The following is a 23,823-nucleotide window of genomic DNA, read 5'->3' on the forward strand; positions in this document are numbered from 1 at the left end:
TATAAACATGTTTACTGATATATCCCTTTTTCAATTTTAAAATCTATAGCTTACAAAATAATAACCATAATAATATTCATATCAATATGTTGAGTGGACTTGTTTTTCAGCATTACTTCACTAAATGCAATGTCACTGATGACATTACTTTCCTTAATTCCTCTTTGAGCACTAATCAATATCAATATGTCATCTTTCAGGTATAAAATAACAATAAAAATAAGCTTGTTTCATACCGATGATACATATGGTAATAATAAGTTGTATTGTAGTGTTTGATAAATCAGAGAATTCTTTTAATTACTTAGAACCAAACCCTAATGAGATTTGGGGGTTCAAAAACTTCTTTTAACAAACTATCTCAAGGCAAGCCAATTAATTATTTTTATTCAAATGGAGTAAGAACAAATATATCAATCATAATTATACATGGCAAATGGATTCCTTATCCATTCATATTTAGACTTAGGTCTTTAAAATAAAAAAAGGAATTTTTTTTCTGTAGATTAGCTGACTGATAGATATTAACTTTCTTCTAATGAAAAAGAAAATAAATACTTTTTTGCAAGGCGTGAGTTTTTTAATTGGGAAGCATATCAAAAATATTTTGTAAATTTACCATAGCTGTTTCATAATTAAGATCAATTTGAATAGTAACCAATCTTCTTTAACCTAATCTTTTTTTTTCAACAATATATTATACATATAAACTTTTCACCTTACTGCTGAAAACTCTCCATATTTGGCCCAACCTAGACCCACCAGGCTGCTTTCAGCTCACTTTTATACCATGTCTCCTGGATCCTAGCTTTAACCTAGGCTTCCTGCTCCATATTGTAGTTCTGGCACTGGATCTCTGGGCTTTTAATTACTGAGAGTTTTCCATATCTAGCCTGACCTAGATCTACTATAACACTCTCTGGCTATCATCATGCTACACCATGCCTTGTATGGATCTCTTCCTGCAGTGTCCCATTCCCAGCTCCTGCTTTCCATCTCTAACCCTGGAGACAGTAATCAAATCAACACTACCATTCCTGAAAAGGATGTGTCAATCAATTGGCCAGTCTAGATTGACTTTTGATACCAAAACAAGCCTCCCTAGCTACTATTTTCCTACATTTAACTCCTCTATTAGAATAAAAATTCCCCGAAAATAGTGTGTCTTGCCTTTTGTTTTTATAGTATCTGGCAGAGATGAGAGGTTTTTTCATTCATTCATTCATCCATCCATTCATTCAGATGTAATCAAATGAGCCTCTTTAAAACTGTTGTTTTACCATTCACATTGAAAAAGAAGATTATAGTTCCTCAGGTGAGTTTAAAGATTTTCAGAAAGAGATAATTCTCCTACCCATTGTATTATCTACATGTGGAATCATTTGAAGTTGTTCTGTATATTATTTGCTGAGTAGCATTTTGATCATATGTGAAGAGAAGAGGAAGATATAGGAAGCCCTATATAAATGTTAGTTGTTATTATTGTTGTTATGGTACCTATGATGTTCCAAGTGCTGTGCTAAATATTTGACAAATGTTTCATTTGATGCTGACAGCAATCCTGCAAGGCAGAAGCTATTATAATCCTCATTTTGTAGTTGAGAGAACTGAAGTACAAAAAAGTTAAGTAATAATATAATAATAGCTTATGTCTACATAGTAATTATTATGTGCCAGACACTGTGTTAAGTGTTTTACAATTATTGTCTCATTTGATTCTCATAACAATCCTGAAAGAGAAGGGTACTATTATTATGCCTAATTTACAGATGAGGAAAATGAGGCAGCAGAACTTAAATGACTTGTCCAGGGTAATACAGCTAGTAAAAACAGTCTAAGGTTGGATTTGAACTCCTGGTTCCTGATTCTAGACCCAGTGTTCTATTTCATCACCTAGTTGATTACTTAATCATAGCAATTGCTATAACTAATGCCAAAATTTCTTATATCAGATTTTGTCCTAGGAGGATGCACTCCCATCCCAGTTTGAAAAATTTAAGGTTTCTGCTCTGATTTTTTTCTCTTCCATATTTGTACATATATAAACATAGATCTATGTTTAATATGATAAAAAAAAATTTAGCAGTGGAGTAGGTCCACAAAATTTTCTATACACTAGATATGCTAGATAACTTCTTAACATATTTAACATAGTCATTTGGAAATTATTTTTAAATTCAATTCAATAAACAACCACAAAATAACCCTTATGTGCTTGAAATTTAATAAGATCTTTAATCCAAAAGACCACCACCACCACCAACAACAACAACAACAACAACAACAACAACAAAAACCACCAACTAATCAATCCAGTTCCTGCCCTCAGAGTGCTTATATTTTATTGGGAAAACCACATGTACACTGATAAGTAAATAGCAGGCAATTTGAGGAGAGGGAGAATAACAAAAATTGGCAACATTAAGAAAGACCAGGTATAGAAGATAGCATTTGGACTGTATATGCCTTGAAGGAAACTAGGGATACTAAGAATCTTTTATGATGACTTTTAAAAATTAATTTTATAATTATAACATTTTTGACAGTACATATGCATGGGTAATTTTTTACAACATTATCCTTTGCACTTACTTCTGTTCTGAATTTTCCCCTCCTTCCCTCCAAACCCTCCCCTAGATGGCAGGAAGTCCCATACATATTAAATATGTTATAGTATATCCTAGATACAATATCTGTGTGCAGAACTGAATTTTTTTTGTTGCACAGGAAGAATTGGATTCAGAAGGTAAAAATAATCTGGGAAGAAAAACAAAAATGCAAGTAGTCCACATTCATTTCCCAGTGTTCCTTCTCTGGGTGTAGCTGATTCTATCTATCATTGATCAATTGGAATTGAATTAGATCTTCTCTATGTTGAAGATATCCACTTCCATCAGAATACGTCCTCATACAGTATTGTTGTTGAAGTGTATAATGACCTCCTGGTTCTGCTCATTTCACTCAGCATCAGTTCATGTAAGTCTCTCTAAGCTTCTCTGTATTCATCCTGCTGGTCATTTCTTACAGAACAATAATATTCTATAACATTCATTTACTACAATTTACCCAACCATTCTCCAATTGATGGGCATCCATTCATTTTCCAGTTTCTAGCCACTACAAAAAGGGCTACTACAAACATTTTGGCACATAGAGGTCCCTTTCCCTTCTTTAGTATTTCTTTGGGATATAAGCCCAGTAGTAGCACTGCTAGATCAAAGAGTATGCACAGTTTGATAACTTTTTGGGCATAGTTCCAAATTGCTCTCCAGAATGGCTGGATTCTTTCACAACTCCACCAACAATGTATCAGTGTCCCAGTTTTCCCACATCCCCTCCAACATTCATCATTATTTTTTCCTGTCATCTTAGCCAATCTGACAGGTGTGTAGTGGTGTCTCAGAGTTGTCTTAATTTGCATTTCTCTGATCAATAGTGATTTGGAACACTCTTTCATATGAGTAGAAACAGTTTTAATTTTATCATCTGAAAATTATCTGTTCATATCCTCTGATCATTTATCAATTGGAGGATGGCTTGTTTTCTTATAGAGTCAGTTCTCTATATATTTTGGAAATGAGGCCTTTATTAGAATCTTTAACTGTAAAAATGTTTTCCCAGTTTATTATTTCCCTTCTAATCTTGTTTGCATTAGTTTTATTTGTACAAAAGCTTTTTAATTTGATGTAATCAAAATTTTCTATTTTGTGATCAATTAGGATCTCTAGTTCTCCTTTGGTCACAAATTCCCTCCTCCCCCACAAGTCTGAGAGGTAAACTATCCTATGTTCCTCTAATTTATTTATGATCTTATTCTTTATGCCTAAATCATGGACCCATTTTGATCTTATCTTGGTATGTGGTGTTAAGTGTGGATCCATATCTAATTTCTCCCATACTAATTTCCAGTTTTCGCAGCAGTTTTTGTCAAATAATGAATTCTTATCCCAAAAGTTGGGATCTTTGGGTTTGTCAAACATTAGATTGCTATAGTTATTCACTATTTTGTCCTGTGAACCTAACCTATTCCACTGATCAACTAATCTATTTCTTAGCCAATACCAAATGGTTTTGGTGACTGCTACTTTATAATATAGTTTTAGATCAGGTACAGCTAGGCCACCTTCATTTGATTTTTTTTTTCATTAATTTCCTTGAAATTCTCGATCTTTTGTTCTTCCATATGAATTTTGTTGTTATTTTTTCTAGGTCATTAAAATAGTTTCTTGGGAGTCTTATGATGACTTTTAAATAGAAAACTTTGTTTTCAAAACATCTACATTTAGTATAATCACTATATCTAGAACATGTATATTCTTACATTTTTGTATCAAATTTAGTATAATCAGTGCTTGTAGACTCAGAAGCCATGTGCCCTTGAAGTCAACCTTTGGTTTATTAGGAAAGAAAGGGAAAATCCTTCCACATATTTTTTTTTTTTTTTTTTTTTTTTTTTTTTTGCTGAGGAGAAAAAAAAATGAATAGAAACTTTTTTGTAGTATTGTGATAGAGGAAAAAATAGAAATTATCTATTTTAGTGATTTCATAGAGTTTATGCAAATCATGTGCTTGTCTCACATAGGCAGTGCACAATGAGCTAGAGTTATCCAGAGGGGGAAAAATACAATCCCTTTCCTCAAGAAGCTCATGTTCTAATGAAGAGATGGCATGCATCGCAAATAATACAAAAGCTAACTAAAATGATAAAAGTTGGAGGTTTTTTGTTTTTGTTTTTTGCTCTCTTTTATTTAGAAATACACAACTTGACTTCTCTAAAAATCTAATTTTTTGGATAGTAATAAATCAACAAACATTTATTGAATGCCCATTATCTCCAAGCATTGGAAATAAAACCAAAAAGAATTAGTTCCTGCCCTCCAAAAGTTTACAGTCATTATTGTTGTTGTTCAGTCACTTCAATCTTGTCTTACACTTCATCCTCTCATTTGGAGTTTTCTTGGCAAAGATACTTAAATAGGTTGCCATTATCTTCTCCACTGATTTTAAAGATGAGGAAATTGAGGTAAACAGAATTAAATTACTTGTCTAGGGCCATACAATTAGTATGTATCTGACACTGGATTTAAACTCAGGTGTATGGTTGTGCTACTTATGGCTACCTGCCATTTTATATTCTATAAGGAGAAACACCACACACACACACACACACACACCAAAAAGGGTTAAGTGACTTGCCTAGAGTCATACAGCTAGTAAACATCTGAGGCTGAATCTGAACTCAGGTTTAACTATTGGGTCATCTAATTGCCCTCTTGTGTTCTAATGAGGGAGATAATATGCAATAGATAAAATGTGTTCAAAATATAATTGGAGAGCACTAGTAGTTAGTGGGATCAGGAAATAGCTCACATAGATAGGACACTGAGCTTAGTTTTGAAAGAAACTAGAGATGCTAAGAGCTTTGCAAAGTGAGGAAGGAATGCCCTTCAATTACAGAGGTCACATGATGTAAAGGAATGGAGATGGGACATTGAATGGCATGCATGAAGAATTATACAAAAATTAATTTGGAAGGACTGAAGATTGGGTGAAATGGAAAAATGTAAAATAATTCTGAAAAGGTCAGGAGTCAGACAGTGAAGTACACAAGATTTTGTATTTAATTCTAGAGGGGCTAGGAAGCCACTGGAATTTATTGTGCATAGAAAGAAAATGGTCAAACCTGAGTTTTAGGACTATTACTTTGGCAATCATGTGGGAGACTGATTGTAGGGGGAAGCAATTTGTGGCAGGGATATTAATTAGGAGATTGTTGCAATACTCCAGTCAAAAAGTGATAAGGATGGGAATTCGGAGAATGGTTGTGTTAATACTGAGAAGGGGACTGAGAAGTGCTATGGAAGTAAAAAATGGACAAAGTTTGACAACTAATTGGGTATGTGATATGATAAGGAAAAGCTGGAGATGACTAGATTCAGGGACCTAGATGACCATAGATGGTACCCTCAATTCAAATGGAATTTCAGAAGAATGGTAGCTCTGGGGAAGGGGAGATGAGTTCAGTTTTGAACATGTTTTTGAGATGTCTCTTGCATATCCAATCACCAATTGACAATGCAGGACTGGCTCTCAGGAGAGAGAGAGAGTGGGATTGGATGTGTAGGTCTAAAATTTCCACAGATTTAGTGAAACCATAACAGCATACTAATGAAGTAACTAAGAGAAAGAATAGGGGAAGGGAGAAATAAGGCCAGGAGTGTTGGGGTCATAGTTGTGGGGGAGAATGCCATGATGACTCAGCAAAGGAAACTAAGAAGTCTGACAGGAGAACCCAGTATACACCCAGAGAGGGATCTAGGCAACAAAGTGGATAAACTTCTGGATCTGAGGTGAGGAAGACCCAAATCTGAATCCAGCTTCTGAAAATTAGCATCTGCATAGCCCTGGACAAGTTATGTAATTTGTTTGCCTCAGTTTCTTCATCTGCAAAATGGGGACAATACTTTTCAGGGATATTCTAAGAATCTAATGAAGTATTTGTAAAGTGCTTTGCAAATCTTAAGACACTATATAAATGCTAAATGTTTTTATTATCCAAGATGAGGAGGCAGTATACACTATCAAATGATGCATGTAGGAGACCAAGGAAGAGAATTGATTTCATTCCAGATTCATCTTTTTCACCCACTAAAGCAAAGATGCTGAGCCTTGTAGTCTCCAGTACATAAACAAAATGATAGCTTTTCCCTTAAGAAGGTACATTAACCCTTTCTGCCCAATTTGTGGCTGCCCTAATGCTCCTGAATCAGCTCTTTGTGGCTTGGACATTACAGCAGTGATGCATTACATGGCTCCTTAGTGACCTCAGTGGGTGAAAGCAGTTCCCTAAGGGCAAACCTTGTAATAGGAAACTTCAATAAATTAATTCAGAAGCCCTAATTAAGTGCTCCCTAACCTGCCAAGGGCTCCTAAGCCAAGGAGCCAAAAAGCAAAAACAGTACCTGCCCTCAAGGAGTAAAAACTCTAATTGGGGAGAGTTGGTTGTTTAATTGTTGTCCTTCATTCTCAAAAAAGACCAAAGCAACTTCATTATGTTAGCATCAAGTTAGTGTGTCTGGCTGTGGCTGATCAGACAAGTTCAGAATGCTCTGTCATAGGTCAGACACAAATAGTTTTTAATGAACATTTGGGGTGTGTTCTCTAACTTGGAGCATCCCAAGTTTCTTCTAAACTAATTCAATTCTGCACAGTACCTTCCCTAATGAAGGCATATCATGCTGGACAGACCTTTGCCAGTGTCTCCCATATTATACAAACAACTTCTAATAGGGGAGAGTATATGTATATGAATAGGTAGATAAGAATTCAGTGAATACTTGGGAAAGTATTGTGGAGAGGAAAGCTCTCATAGCTAAGCAGAAAGCTGATAGACTGGTTTGAAACTTGAATCAAGTCAGAGGTTCTAAGAGGTGAAAGAAAGGAGAAAGAATATTATCAAGAAATCAGACTGGTTAGAGATTGAAGTGTCTTGGCTAACAATTTTTAAGCACTTGTTTTAATGCTTGCATTTTGCCATCTTCCAAAAATGTATGAGTTTACTTTCCTGCTTAAGATAAATATATGAAATATAGTTGCATTTCTATTTGATTATTGAAATTTTTGCATTGTTCCAAGGCCATTATATTAACTTACAGTGTTCCAGAGCGCTACAGAATTAGATGAGATAGATTTAGGCCAATTATGTATTCATCTCAGTTCTGAGGAGTCCAAATTCAGTTCTGATTAAAGTTGATTTTGTTTTTTAAATAGGCCCTCCCCTTTACATCTCCTCTTTCAACCATAGTGAAGCAGAATTCCGTTTTAAAAGAATTTTTATATCTACATTATTTAGCACATGTTTTGCTGTGTTGTGACTTGCCCAGGATCACATAGCTGGAAAGTGTCTGAGTTCATATTTTGAACTCCGGTCTTCCTTATCTCAGTCCCAGTGCTCTATCCATTGTGCCACCTCCATACCACTTTAGCATAGTGTTTAATAAATGTTGACTGACTTCCTTCAAAGCACAGATTAGATGCCACCTCCCATATAAGGCTTTCTCATCCCATTAATTGATAATGCTATATTCCTCCTAAAGTTATCGTATATGATTTTATAGACAGCATGTAGTGGTTACAGGGTTTACCCAAAAGCACTAGGTTTAAGGCCTCTGACACATACTAGCTATCTGGGGCTGGTCACCTAATGTCTCAGTGGTGTAGCAATTTTCAAAGACTCTGTTTTGCACAGAAGGTGCTGATTTGCGCTGTTAGACAGTTTCTTCACTTGGGAGTTCCTCATGCCAATAAGATCACAAGTTTGGTCTTTATTCCTAACTCATGCTCCTGTTGTATTCCTTTCACTTCTTAGAAATATAAGCTCCTTGAAGGCAGGAACTAATGTGTTTCTGGTCCCCAGGACCTATCCAGTGCCTTTTCCCACGGAGTTAATATTTGTTGAACAGAATTGTCATTTGAGTTAAGTATATTCCCAATAGTTGAATTGAGATCTTAGCGTAAGTACAATCATCATACTAGCAACTGTTGGTTTCAGTGTTATTGCTGGTCAAGCTTGCTGTCCCTTTTAATTAGCAATAATAACTTAATGTAGATGCACACATATTAAATAATTCTTTAGCTTTTAGAAAGAACTCATATTAACTTAGGTACTAAAAAGAATGTAAAATATTTTGGTTTTACTCAAATAGAGAATAGGGAATCATGGCTTCATTCCAAGGATGATTGATTTCAGTTTCCATGTTTTTTAAGATTTAACTTCAATCTTATTGACTAGGTCAGTGATTCTCAAACTTTTTGGTATTGGGACTCCTTTACACTCTTAAAAAATAATATGGAGGACCTCTCTCCAAAGAGCTTTTGATTATGTGGGCTATATCTATTGATATTTATCACATTAAAAATTGAAACATGCTTTTTCCTTCTCACAGCTTATTTTCCCTTTGGGTCTGTTTTTTTCTTGCACAACATAACAGATATAAAAATATCTTTAAAAGGATTGTTCCTGTATAATCTATAGATTGCTTTGGGGAAGGTAATGAAGGGAGAAAAAATTTCAAACACAAAATCTTACAAAAATGAATGTTGAAAATGATTTTTACATTTGGAACAATAAAGTACTATTGATAAAAAAAAAATTTAAACTCAGGATCTCAGGATCCTCAAAGGTGTTAATGTCATCCTTTGAGAACTGTTGGATTTATCAAATCATCACAGTATCTATCTGTATTAATAAAACCATGCATTTCTTTTTTGACATACAGCCCAGCTATTCTTGTTATTTTTCTAGTCCTGAGGTTCCCCAAGAAATACATTAATAATGCATTCTCATAATAAATATTTAAAATAATGATGAATTGTGGAGGGGATGTGGGAAAACTGGGATATAGATGCATTGTCAGTGGAGTTGTGAATAAATCCAACCATTCTGGAGAGCAATCTGGAATTATGCCCAAAAAGTTATCAAACTGTGCATACTCTTTGATCTAGCAGTGCTACTACTGGGCTTATATCCCAAAGAGATACTAAAGAAGGGAAAGGGACCTGTATGTGCCAAAATGTTTGTGGCAGCCCTTTTTGTAGTGGCTAGAAATTGGAAAATGAATGGATGCCCATCAATTGGAGAATGGTTGGGTAAATTATGGTATATGAATGTTATGGAATATTACTGTTCTGTAAGAAATGACCAGCAGGAGGAATACAGAGAGGTTTGGAGAGACTTACATCAACTGATGCTGAGTGAAATGAGCAGAATCAGAAGATCATTATACACTTCAACAACAATACTGTATGAGGATGTATTCTGATGGAAGTGGATATCTTCAACAAAGAGAAGACCTAATTCAGTTCCAATTGATCAATGATGGACAGAATCAGCTACACCCAGAGAAGGAACACTGGGAAATGAGTGTAAACTGTTAGCATTTTTGTCTTTCTTCCCAAATTATTTTTACCTTCTGAATCCAATTCTTCCTGTGCAACAAAAAAAAAAAAAAAAAAAAAAAAAAAAAATCAGTTCTGCACACATATATTGTATCTAAGATATACTGTAACATATTTAACATGTATAAGACTGCCTGCCATCAAGGGGAGGGGATGGAAGGAAGGAAGAGAAAAATCAGAACAGAAGTGAATGCAAGGGATAAGGTAAAAAAAAAAAAAAAAAATACCCATGCATATGTACTGTCAATGAAAAGTTATAATTATAAAATAAAATTTTAAAAAGAGTTGGAAAAGAACTTAAAAAATAGTAAATATTTAATAAGCTTAGTTAAGACAAGTTGCAAGTCAATGTTCTATCTCTACCTTCTAAATTTGAAAGTGCCTAAGATAGGCTATAGCAAAAGCCACAGGAAACCAGCAAATTTCCTCTTTTTTTTTTAATAACCAAAATATATAATGTATCATGATGTGAAAGAAAATCAATTTCCAACTGTAAAAAAGAATAACCAAAGAATTGCCTTAAGAGAATACATATTAATGAAAACAGAAAGCATAAAAATTCTGTCAATGAGAATTAACTGATTAAAATTGTTTTTAAGCTGTTCATTTAAAATACTTTAATAAATATTTCTCAAATCTTAATTTAACTATGTAGTATTTTAAAACACCTTAATGTATGTCTGAGATCTGGAACCGTAATTTTTAAATGCCTTCACTACTTTCTTCATCAATAGTCCAAAAAAAAAAAAAAAAAAAAAAAAAAAAAGATAGTATGAGTGGGATTTCAAATTCTGGGGAGAATAGAATAGAAATTATACCATGTTTCAAAACATTTCTGCAACCTTTTGGAGGAATCAAAGTATATATAGCACAAAAGAACTGTGCTGTCTGAAAATTACACAGAAAATTGAGCAAAAACTCAAAGCAAAATAAATAAACGGATCATAAGACTGAAATGTCTTGCAAACCTTGAAATAAAGACAAAGTTTCAACAAATCTGTAAAATTGTCAAATTTTAAGGCAACGCTAGGATTGCAAATTACACATAATCACTAAAGGAGAAGGGAGTCCGGCACGGAGACATACAATCTTAAATGTTGGCTAGATTGAAACAATTTGGTGTCCTCTTTTGATAATGTCAAGATACTTTGTTTTCAAAGTAGGAAAATAATTTTCTTTCCATTTGAAGTCCAGGGAACATATACTTTGTAGCTTGGAAAGCCCTCATTACACATGAGGGAAGTGAGGTTGAGTGACTTGCTTGAAGTCCCACTAGTAAATGGAAGAGTGGCCGGCAGTTCAGTTCCTCAGTGGTGAAGCTGGGCTTGAAGTGGCGAAGTCCAACTGTGATCCCAGACACTTACGGTGTCATCTTGGACAAATCCCTTAATTTCTGTTCACCTTAATTCACTGGAGAAGAAAATAGCAAAGCACTCCAGTACTTTTGCCAAGAAAACCCAAGGGACAGCGCGTAGGTCGATGGGGTTATGAATTAGATTGAACATCTTTGTAAGTCCTCCAAACCAAACCCACGACCCATAATGCCATGTTGGCGACACTTCATTTTTTTTCATTCTGCTGTGTTTCAGCTACATTTCAACATATGCAAAGAAGAAAACAGATCTCTTTTTCCAGAACCCTCCACTCTGCAAACCCACATTGATTAGCAACACTTTCACCCCACTCCCTTCTTAACCGGCAAAGGAATATATAATCACTTAAGGCAGAGTTTTTATTTTTTTTTTTCCACAGTAGATCCCTTTTCACCTAAGACATTTTTACACAACCTCAGATATATAGGTATATAAAAAAGTATATAAATCAAACTGATAACAAATCATAAAAAACTAAAAAATGGTTTTGGTATCCTATCATTTTACTATTCATTAAAGCCAAAAGCAAATGTGCACATTGGGGAGATGGCTGTGGAGTGTTTATTTTTATTTTTACCTAAAGAATTAAATTTTTAAAAAATTAAAGAATCTTATCCTGCTGCCAAATTTCCCATCCTCGCCGTACCCCTCATGGGGTCGGGACGCGCAGTTTCAGGAGCTTTGATTTAAGGGGCTGAGTCTGGCCTGCGCCCATCATGGCTGTTAAATGGCACACGAGGTTACTTGGGTCACTTTGCCAGAATCGCAGGCACCTGGATTCTCTTACCTCCCTAAGCGCACTTTCTTCCGTGGCTCCTGCACTAACAATGAGAGCTTAAGAGCGGCAGAACCCCGAAGGACTGGGGGGACGCCCCGGCTCTAAGAATTCGCGGTCAGTTTCAGCTGCACGTGCCGAGGATGCCCAGGATTGACGCGCTGTCCCAAGGACAGCCAGGAGAATGGGCAAACGAGGCGCTGCGGAGGAGCTCCCCGTACTCCGCCGCTTCTCGGGGAGCCCCGCGGGTGATTTTTGTGGTGGTTTATTTCTTGACTAGCCTCTATGGACGAAGATGGGGGCACTCTGGGTGGGCGTGCTCAGGTAAGGGCAGCCACAGGGGGCTCCTGAGAAGGACTCGCCAGCCCCCCGGCCCCGGAGATTTCCCACCCCCTGAATCACAACAAAGGATCTGAGCAGTCTCGGTGAGACCCCTCCGCACTGAGGGGCTGCCCCCGCCTCCCACGCCTGGGGAGCCCCTCAGAGGGGAGTCAAAGACTGCGTCTTCCCCAGCGGCTGCGCCCTCGCGGACAAGGTCAAGGTCGCGAGGGGAGCCCCAGCGGCCCTCCCCAGCTCTGGGGAGGCGCGAGGGAAGAAGGGAGCGGCTCAGCCCGCCCTCGCCTCGAATCGGGGCCCCGTGGCGCGCCTCCCGCCGGGAGCCCGGGGCGGGGGGGCGGGGGGGGGGGGCGGGGGCGGCCGCACGTGTCCGTGTTCACGTATCCCTCCGCGCGCTCTCGCCCGCTGGCTCGCTGGGCGCCTCGCGCGGCGGAGGGATCCTGCCGGGCCGCGCACGCTCGCTCGCTCGCGCCGCCCCGCCTGAGCCGAGGCTCCTAGGTGCCGGCCGGCCTCTCACTCGGAGCGGGGACGCGTCGGGCGCTGCAGCATCGTCAACTAACAGCGCGAGGAGGGCTCCGAGCGACGAGCCGCCTCAGCCGCTGCCGCGGGGCGCACGCCGGCCCTGCCCGCCGTCTCCCGGGCCCGTCCCCGCCGCCTCCGCCCGGCCCGGCTCGGCCCGGCTAGGCTCGGGGGTGGTTCCGTGCGTGCGCAGACCCGCCCGCCGCCCGCGCCCCGCGCCCCGCTCGCCCCGCTGCAGTGCGGACGGACGGCTCGAAGATGGCTGGCTGGCAGAGCTACGTGGACAACCTGATGTGCGATGGCTGCTGCCAGGAGGCCGCCATTGTCGGCTACTGCGACGCGAAGTACGTGTGGGCGGCCACCGCCGGAGGCATCTTCCAGAGCATCACGGTAAGCCGCGACCGGCCGCGCGGCCCGGGAGCAGGGAAGAGGCCTTGGGGGGGCCGGGGAGGGGGAGGGGCTCATGGGCCCCGAGAGCCTTCATCCACCGGGGGGAGGGGCGCGTGGGGCCCGGGATGCTGTTCCCCCTCGGAGGAGGAGGGGGCTTTCTAGGCTCCGGAAAGCTCCCCCATCCCGGGAGGAAGGAGGGGGGGGCTCTCGGGACTCCGGGATGCTGCCCCCCCCCCACCTCGGAGGAGGAGGAGGAGGTGGCTTTCGGGGCTTCTAGATCCCCCCCCTTAAGAGAAAGAGGCCTGCAATAGGGGAGGGGGCGCACAGGGATCTGGGCTGTTCTCCTTGGAGGAGGAAGCTGCAATAGGGGAGGGGGACGCTTGAGGATCCGGGCTGTTCCAGTAGGGGAGGGGGCTGTGAGCCCTGGGCTGTTCCCCTCGCCTCTGCTGCCCCGGATGCAGGAGACTTAGCCCCCTCTTCGGATGTCTTCCCCGGTTGGGCCCTCATCGAATTGGCATCCCTCCTTCCATCTCCGCATCCTCTCCACCACCCCCCACCCCCAACTTCGTGCATCCAGAAGGAAGGGTTAGGATGGTGATGGAGGGTGGAATGGAAAGGAGCATGGGCAGAAGGGAGCGGTTTCCCTTGTAGATCTCCTCTTTCCCAGCAGTTTTGGGATGGAGGAGCCAGAAAAGCTTGACAGCCTAAAAATGCGACTGAACTAGTTTCTCACGGGGTGGGATTCTCCCACTGTTTCATTCTCTTTTTAAAAAACCTTTTTTGGTCGCCCCACCCCCATCCCCATCCCTATCTAGTTATAAGTTTCTCATGGATCTCAGTTAATATTGAGACGAAGAAAAATATTTTTTAAATTAATTTTTCTTCCATTCCCTTAATATCTTACCTTAAAATTTTGATTTGTTCAAACATGTAGGATTATCCCTTATGAGGATTAATCCTGTTGAGGGAATCTGTTTTTGCTGCTGTCTGGCTAGGCAGATATGTGTGTGTATGTACATATAAGTGCAAGGAAAAGCTTTATGTATATAGATAGGGGGTGTATACATTACATAGAAATGAATGTAAGCATAAAAGGCAAACCAAAGCTTTGTGTTCTTGTATGTATGTTGGGGGTGGGGGTGCGTGTGCCTAGCAAGACCAAGGCAGAAACTGCTTCCCTGGAACATGCAGAATGTGTGTGTGTGTGTGTGTGTGTGTGTGTGTGTGTGTGTGTGTGTGTTATATAACAGAAATGTCTAAGTAAAGCATAACGTTAAAGATGAAGGTGTGGCGGTAGGATCAGGGGCTAGGATGCTGCAGCCAGAGGTTACTTTACCTACTTAATCTTCCTTCTTTTCCCCACCCCCAACCTGAGGCCCGGAGCTTTGCCTCCTGCTTGAAGCCTAGGCAGTGCTGCCGGGCTTTCTCTGTTTCATTGCGCTCCTTTGGGCAGCCCGCAGCCCAGCCTTCTCGGGACGTAAAAAGGGATTTCTGAACCCAGAGGGGAAGGCACACTCCCAACCCTCATGATGACGGCAACAGTTTTTGGTGATTTGTGGGTTTTCCGTTTTTGCCCACCTGCCACTTTGGGGGATTCGGTGTGTCGTGAGAGAAAAGGGTTGGAGATGGAAGGACCGTTCCGCACTCTGATGTCCGTGCCTGAATGTTTCATTGGCTCCGCTAGCTTAAGGAATTGCCGGCATTGCGGCTTGGGGTGGGAGGAGGCCGGGCTGAGGGAATTCTCTGAGTCTTTGCGTAGGTTTTCTTGCGTCCTGGCCTCTAGTGCTTGCCGCAGACTTAAGCCTTCAACGTAGGTGTCTTTCGAGAATCCCAACCTTAACGTTGACACTGGGTTTTTTTTTTTTTTCCCCCAGATATCCTCCAAGATGGCGAACTGCCATTAATTTTTCATTCCATACACCGTTTTCCTTCTCCTGCGAAATATTAATCCCTAACCTACCCAAACTGTTATTCAGTTTAGTTCCAAAAAGACAGATTCTTGGGAGGGAGAAGAGTATGGGGGGAAGAGAAGAAGGGCTTTCAGTTGGTTATTTTAATATTCTGGCAATATTTAATATGTTTCTACCACTCCTTTTCTCCTTAGTGGTATTTCAGCAGGAAGGATTTGGTTTAAATTTATTTCTGTTGAACATAATATGTTTGTAGATCTGTATAGCAACCTTTTATCTTGTTTTAGACATAAGTAGTAATTGATTTTGTTTAAAGCATTAGAGGTTGGGAGGTCTTGACTTAGTTGCCATGTTTGAGGAGAATTTGCTTTTTAATCTTTAGCTACCAATCATTTTTGCTGCTTATTTCTGCCCACAGGCCTTAAAAATAAATCATTGAAATGGTACTGTATCAGATAGTTTTGCCTTTTTTCCTTCCTCTCATTTCTCTATCATTCTAAACTACTGTAGCTTTACTTAATGTTTGTGAGTTGATGGCATTTAAAGGGTAATCTTGGACACTGGTCCTTTAAGATTTTCTGTACCTGCAGTGGACTAGTGTTAAAGGAAAACCCTGAGGTCTGGCATCTGGGGATCAAGTTTCCCTTTACTGCTCTCAGCCTTCCCCAGCAGCCTTTGTGTGCCTGGCTGCTGTCTGGCTGGGCAGACTCCCCCAGTGTGCTTGGACATGGCTGGGCCTGCTGTGACTCTGCATTTCTGATGGGGGCGATGCCTTCTTTTTCAGTCCTAGAGTGTTAGAAAGCACATTTTCTCTTAAGGCCTATTGGCAACCTCACTTTTTTCTACTTCCCTCCATTTTCTGTTCTTTTGCCAGTGCTATCCCAGTATTAGAAAAAGAATTCTTATCCTTTTGCCTTAGAGCTCACTATCAAAAATGGGAGGGGGGGGGGAGAGATGGTGAAATGAAGTAAAATGAAAGAGGTGAAAGAGTAATGACTAGAAAGGGGGGGGGGGATGACTTAGAATCTTGTAATTCTTATGAAATTCCTCCACGTTTATTAGCTCTTCTATTCAAACCAAGAATACCAACTAAGGGTTTTGTTAGAGCAATGACTTTGTTAGGAGATTTCAGGACTATGATAAACTCAGATAATATTGGGTAAGAGACAGATCATAAATTCATTTTTAAAAATGCTGTATCTGAATCTGTGTAATTAGATGATTTTTAGGAACTTGATCTGATCTAAATAGAATTTTTTACTTTATTATAAAGAGAAGTTTTATAATAAAGTAATATGAATGTGTTACAAACAGAAATGTATATGACTGAAATATTTTAAAGGTGTCTGCCTTTGAAAAATTTTAATTTGTATCACTGTTTTTCAGTTAGCAAGTTCTGCTGTTAATTATATTATGGGGAGTATTTCCCATCCTATTAAAATTTAATCAAAATTACTTACTAAGATTTATAAAATCAAGTTTATAAGTTTTCTAACTACTTATTAATTGGATAAGACTACATTCAAAGTTCCAAAGTTCTAATTTTTCATAATGAAATTTGGAGGCCCTGATAACTTAGTGATAATGTTGCTAATTTCACTTGCTGAATTTTCTGTTGTTAAAATTTCAAAAGAATGTACTGATTTCTGGTTTGGTTTTGTTTTTGCTTTGTTTTTTTGGCAGCCAATAGAAATAGACATGATTGTAGGAAAAGATCGAGAGGGTTTCTTTACCAATGGTTTGACTCTTGGTGCAAAGAAGTGCTCAGTAATCAGAGATAGTCTGTATGTGGATGGTGACTGCACAATGGACATCAGGACAAAGAGTCAAGGTGGTGAACCGACATATAATGTTGCTGTAGGCAGAGCTGGCCGAGGTAAGTCAGTCTTTTTGAAAACAAAAGTAGTTACTGTAAGGTAATTAGTTAACTGCTATTGCATTGCCACCTTGTAACTTGCATCCTTTAAAAAAAAAAAAAAGCCTTTTAATATATAAAAAAATGTCAGTCCATAACCAAGGGATTAATCCTTAATTTAAAAAAAAAAAAAAACTATTAAGATGGTTTCCATGTATTGTGTAGCACTAGATGACAAATGTACTAACATTTCCTGTCAAGTGCTAAATCTTAATTCTGTCATCATTCTGAATTTGAATATTCTGTATTAACACTGATCTTTACATTTGTAAATTTCATAAATTTCATTTCTTCGAAAGTACTTAGCATGTCACTAATAATAAGATTATTAAAATATACACATTGATTAAATAAATTAATAGGGAGATAATCATAGAAGCATAGATTGAATAGCTGGAAGGGACCTAAGAGGTCCACCTAATTCTATATATTACTTTACACCTTAGAAAACCGAGTCCTGAACAGGTTAAATACCTTGCTAAAGGTCCCACAGCTGTAATAATGCAGAATTAAAGTTGAAATTTAGCCTATGTCCTCTGCTTCAGATCCATTGTTCTACTTATTGAACAGCACTTCCTTTGAAAATTAATTTTGTCAGGTTTCCAATTTTCCTTGCCTTCATAGTTTATTTGCTTTTTTTTAAATATTCATTTTATTACTTTCAGACTTTATTAGAGAAAGAAATCTTGGAAGAGATTGTGTAGTGCACTCTCCTGCCTCACACAGAGGCAGAACATCCTAGAACATCCCTGATAGGTGGTCATGTATTTTGTGCCCAAATAGACCTAGACAAGGAGCTCATTATATCACAGATCATCCTGTTTGATTTTTGGAGAAGTGTTCTAATCCTTCACAGAAGGAATCATGATTCAGAGAAGTTAACATGAACTGCCCATAGTGACACAGCTATGGATTAGACATGAGTCAGGACCAAGTATTCTGACATTAAATCCAGGACTCTATGCTACACTGTGTTAAAATGTTCTTCAACATGTTGAGCCAAAATCTCCTCCCTGTAGTTTTTACTCTCTAGGCCTAATTCTTTCTTCTGAAGCCATACAAAGTAACACTTACCTCTCCTTTTTAGAAAACATCTACCCCTCTTCTCTCTGGTTTTTATCCTTATGCTAAACATAGTAGTTCTGTTCCTTTAACCTTTCCTTAGGTAACACGTTATAGGGTCCCGCTCTGGATTGGTTCCAGTTTGATAAGTCCTAAAATGTGTTCAGATCTGAGCACAGTATTTCAGATGTGGAAAGCCCATCACAGAATATTGTTAGACTCCTTTCCTCCCTTGTTCTAGAAATTATATCCATATCAATACTGTCACTTGTTGAATTTGCAGTCAGTTAAATTCCTATTTCTCCCCTCATGTAAACTGCAATTTTAAGTTTTTCCCATTCTAGTAAAGTTTTTTTCCTTAAGTGTTTGTTTCAAATATCTATATTTACATATCCCTCTGAACTTTCATCTTCATTCTGTTAATTTTTTGGAACTTGATTCTCTTTGTTTTTAAAAGCCTTCCTTCAGGTTACATCATATCCAGATTTGATAAATCTGCCTCCTAGATTTTTATCAGGATCACCAATAAATTGCAGTTATTTCATTTTTCTATTAGACCTCTACTTGAGATGATTAAAATGAAGATTTATGTGATCTGCTTTTTCCATTCTATCCCTCTTATTGTTTTATTTTCAAAATCCTATAGGACTGAGCATCTGAGAATACTTAGATTTTAAAATATCCAGAGAACCTAAGTTCTTTTTCTGACAGTAGTCTAGCCTTACAATTCATTCAGATATTTATTAACTATATGGTCAAATTCCAAAAGATTTTTATTCAGTGAACTTAAAAGGAATAAACCCTTGCTGGTTTTTAGGGAATGATTCTAAAGGGGGTGGGAAGGATTGGTAAGGATTGGTATTTTCCTCAATTGCTGTAAAATCCATTTATAATATAAAATTGTAGAGTTATTAAAAACTTTATTTAAAAAAAGCCAATTGCTTCAGCAAAAAAAAAAAAAAAAAAAAAGGAAAATCCTTCTTTTCTAAAATATCCAGGTTTTGAGCATTTAATTTGAAAACAGCATTATCATATATGAACTAACCATCTAATAAATCTTTAAAATTGGCTTTTCATTTACAGTATGGTTTTAATGACTAAGATTGTCATTGCCTCAAAAGTTATTCATATAAATTGATTACAGCTCTGGTAGCTGAGATGACTGGGATCTGGAATTTTTTTTTTTTTAATGTATACAGAATTAGCTAAGTATAATATATCTGAAATGTAAGGTTCTACATGTTAGATGCATAGAGATGTAAAGACACTGATTTCAAGAAGTATCTTAGGAGTCCTGGCTCCTTGTCAAATGCATGATCTCTCAGGTCTTCAGTTTTATCTCTAACATTGGGCACAAATATTTGTACTGCTTGTATCATGGGCTGTTCCTTTCCAAAATCATAGCTTTAGATCTGAAAGAGAACTTAGAAGGATGGCTAGAGGATTCAGTCTCCTATAGTAAAGATAAAATGAGATAACATAAAAAGAGCCATGATAGGTGTAAGCTGCTTTAAAAAAAACAGTAACTACACACCCGTACTTAAAAGTTCTTGAACCATTTTCTTTAAAAGTCCCTTTTTGATGCCTCCTAGTATATTAAGAATTCCAAGTTCTTGAAGGCTATACCAATAAATTGTGGTAGATCCAATGAAGCTAGAAATGCCTCTGGGCACATCCTGGCTGGCAATAGACTCTATTTCATAGCTAAGTTTGGAAAGGATCAGCATCAGGATATTGACCACCAAATGGTAACTGTCTTTTAACTTTAGCACCTCTTCAGGAGAGTTATAATCCAGGTCTTCTTTAGACACTTATGGTCTCATGTACCGTCTTTTGTTTTACTACATAAATAGAAACATTTGTTTTATGTGGTATTTTGACGAGAATTAAAAAATTTTAAGGACGCTATTCTTCATTGAAGAAGTATCTGTACTGATTAATTAGTGAATACTTAAAGTTATAATTTTACTGACATCTAGTGGCAGTCAATATAAAATTTCCATCCATTCACTTTTTAATGAATTTTGCATTATACAGATATACCTCTTGTTTATTATTTTGGATCTAATTCACTTGGTTTGGTCTTACATAAGAACATCAGTAAACGCAATTTTAAAAATTTTATTTTTTCCATAGCTAAAATCCAATAAAAATTGTAACTCAATTACTTTTTCGTCTTAACATCCCATATAGCAATAAAAGGCTAGTCATTTCTTAAGTGGTATTTTAAAGTGTTTGGAGGAAAAAAAAATGCTTTAAAAATAGGAAAAATGTATATTCTATTAAATAGAACAGCATCTAGTTTAAGTTATTACTTGCCTAGGCATTTCGATATTTTTATCCCAGGTTTTCTCCTATACTATACAGGTTATTATTTCCCCATTACTATATTTATACAGAATTCATTCCCAGCTATTTCAAGGTTCTTTAGTGACCACAGTAATTGCTGTGCATGAGATTGTAGCTTCTTGCCAGTTTGAAAAAAAATCAATAAAATTTCTAGTTCTGTTTTGGAATGATTTTTAACTTTCTAAATGATCCATTTGGCACCAGTGCTTGGTAGCTCATGGAAAACCAGCTTAATATAATAACTTTTATTAATTTTTATTCCATGTGCTGTCTGCTAAAACTTACATGACTTTCTTGTCTAACACTTCTTTTGAAACACTTTTCTTTTTTCTCTTTCAGTCTTGGTCTTTGTAATGGGCAAAGAAGGGGTCCATGGAGGTGGATTGAATAAGAAGGCATACTCAATGGCCAAATACTTGAGAGACTCTGGGTTCTAGCTGCTAGGCAAGACTGTTAAGTATTAGGGGGATTGCTCTTAAACTTTCCTAATTGTAAGCGTAAGTCTTCATTCTGGAAATTTTATTAGCAATGCAGGTGATGGGATTATGAACCTGTGTCTTCTTTGTATCCCTTTGTTGGTGGGGAAAGGTGTTTTTGTTTTTGTTTCATAAGTAATTCTGTTCACTTTTTGTTTCCTTGTGTACTCCAGCATTGGTTATAGTCATGGGAAAGGAAGGTGTCCATGGAGGGACACTGAACAAGAAAGCATTTGAACTCGCTTTATACCTGAGGAGGTCTGACGTCTAAGCAGCCTCTCCCCATCCACCTAGCAACCGTCTTCATCGCCACCCCACTTATGTTCATAATACTACCAGACAGTAGATGGTAGTTCATTTGTTTTTATTTACCTATTTTCTAATGTCATGATTCTGTTTACCCAAATGGATCATTTGTATGTTAACCACTGTATGTAATAAGACCCTTATCTGGCACCATCATTGCAGCATAATAATGATATGCATGATACCTTGAAATTTGGGGGGAGGGGGGCATGCCAATTTGGGCATTGCTTTATTTTAGCAATTAGTGGGATCTTGAGACTCCTAAAATAAGTTAACACTAATTAAGCGAGGTGCCGGTTGTACAATCTCCAATTTGATCAATGTCTTTTCAGCACTTTGAGCAATTACACGGCTCCCTTAGTCTTCCTTTTATAGAGCATGGTTGGGAGGAAAAAGTGCATGCATCTCTCTTCTCTCCTCCCCTCTCCTCCCTTCCCACATACGGTATTTTGTTTGCTTCCATCTCCTCATGCAGTGCCTGGATTATTCAGCTAGTTTAACACTATCTTTGTTTATGAGCTGCTGAGAACTGCAGGACATTTTGCCTTAGTATTGTTGTTGTACTCCAGTAGAGACAAAGTTTTTTTTTTTTCCTAGTGTCTAGAGCACACACTTCTTTGAGTACAATGGCAAACAAGAGCAAAAGGTGCAAAAGGGCACACTTCCTTCTCAATCTTACAAAAACTATATCTGGATTGACTCCCCAGGGACATTCTGTCACTGCAATAGCTCAGGCACTTGAGAGGTCTGTGTCTGTCTTTTCTTTTTCATATCAGCTCCTGTTCTGTTTTTTAAAATTGATTTATGAAAGGCTGCCATCATGGACATTAGATACCCCAACATAACCATCTGGAGTGTGTCCGATTTTTTCATAGGACCAATTTTTATTTGCAGCTTGGGTTTTCGTATGAAATTATGTTGTTGTTGTGGAAAAACTGCCACCTTCAGCTATATATACTGGTAGTCTAGACTGACTTATTTTGGTCTGATCACTGATTGGTTAAAAAGTAAATGGAATTGCTGCTTTAATACCGATATTTGGATGAGGGTTGGAAGTTTTATAAGCTAAAATAGTTGAAATAGACACATTTCAAATTCTAAAACCTGCATTTGGCCTGTCACACCCTTGCTGTGGAGTAAATCTGCCTTGTGCTCTAGTCATCCAAAATATGTGTAACCAAGCTGTCAGTTCAAAGCACGGAACTAACTTGTATGTTCATTTTAAAAAAATAAATAAAAAAACAAATGAAGACTTCTGTATAAAAAAATAAATGGGAGATGGTATTGGTTGGAATAACTGACTTGGCTGTCTTGTGATGAATTTTTTAAATATGTATTCTGTGCCATACTATTGTTAAAAATGAACTGTTGCTATTGTGAGATGGATCTTAACTAACCCATTAAGGGTTTCTTATTTTGAATGGCACTATTTTAGGGACATTCTCGTATTTGCTTCTATTGTTTGGGCCTTGTGGATAATGTACAGATTTTAAAAAAAAAAAAATCTTGTTGCTGATTTATCCATTTCTTTCCCTGCACTTTGTTACATCTGGGATACAGTCTAACTCATCTGATTTAATATGCATTTCAAAAAATGCCATAATTATTAAAACACCTTGTTTACAGACAGATGAAATAAATTTATTCCAACCAAATAAAATATAGGCTCTTGTCTGTGTAACATATGGACTTCCTACTTTGGTTGACTTTCTATATCCATGTATATTTCTTCCTCTCCACTACAAAAATGGTAATATATGCTTGACTAAATCCTGCTGTAAACCATCATAACAAAAATTCTTAGCTGATTGGCCACTAATTTATTCAATACCAAGTGAACTATCCTTTGTTCACAGAAATGAAACATGAGATTTATTCCTGGAATTGGATTTTGATGGTGTGGGTGCTCAGTTTATCACTAACCCACCCATGCCTTCCTTCATCCAGAGGGGGTTCTGTCCAAGGTGCTGAGGAAGGAGTTGCTTTGACATCGTATAAAACCCAGGGACCATGTAGACAGTGCCCATTTATTATTCCAGTTGTTGGTTTTTGGCATCTACAATGACATTTGTTATGGTTCCCGAGTATTTCTCTTCCTTAAAGTTAAAAGGCAGTATAGTGGGGAGTGCCTCAGAGCCAAGAATGTTTGGGTCCAGGGTCTGACGCACATCACTCAGGGCACCTTATCAATCAATCACTGTACTTTGGACACCTCTCAAGATTAAGTCACAAAAGGCACTGGCAGAGGCATTTACCAATAAAACTACAAATCTAATCCTCGTCTGTTGTTTGTTTCTGGGTTGTTCCAGTTGTCTCATCCCCAGGTAAAGCAATTTCCCCCTAGGGGGCAAAAGATTAAAAAAGGACAATCTTCACTTTTTTGAAGAGTGAGGTGCAGAGAAGATTTGTGAGGAATACTTGCCACTCGAATGATGAGGATATGGATTGGAGCTCT

At 38.2% G+C, this 23,823-nt stretch overlaps 1 protein-coding gene across 2 annotated transcripts; it reads left to right on the forward strand.

The window, feature by feature from the left end:
* The first annotated feature begins 12,941 nt into the window (after positions 1-12,941).
* On the forward strand, positions 12,942-23,028 carry PFN2 (profilin 2). 2 transcript variants are annotated; one of them, XM_074298348.1, is made up of 3 exons: positions 12,942-13,350; positions 16,944-17,136; positions 21,236-23,028. In XM_074298348.1, the coding sequence occupies exons 1-3, from the start codon at positions 13,219-13,221 to the stop codon at positions 21,331-21,333; spliced, it is 423 nt and encodes a 140-aa protein (XP_074154449.1). In that variant the 5' UTR covers positions 12,942-13,218; the 3' UTR covers positions 21,334-23,028. The 2 variants fall into 2 exon arrangements, with proteins under 2 accessions (XP_074154449.1, XP_074154450.1); XM_074298349.1 differs by having other exon boundaries at positions 13,089-13,350; positions 20,926-23,028.
* The last annotated feature ends 795 nt before the right edge of the window (positions 23,029-23,823 follow it).

The sequence above is a fragment of the Sminthopsis crassicaudata genome, chromosome 3 (genome assembly GCF_048593235.1).
Source record: "Sminthopsis crassicaudata isolate SCR6 chromosome 3, ASM4859323v1, whole genome shotgun sequence".
NCBI classification, from domain to species: Eukaryota; Metazoa; Chordata; class Mammalia; order Dasyuromorphia; family Dasyuridae; genus Sminthopsis; species Sminthopsis crassicaudata.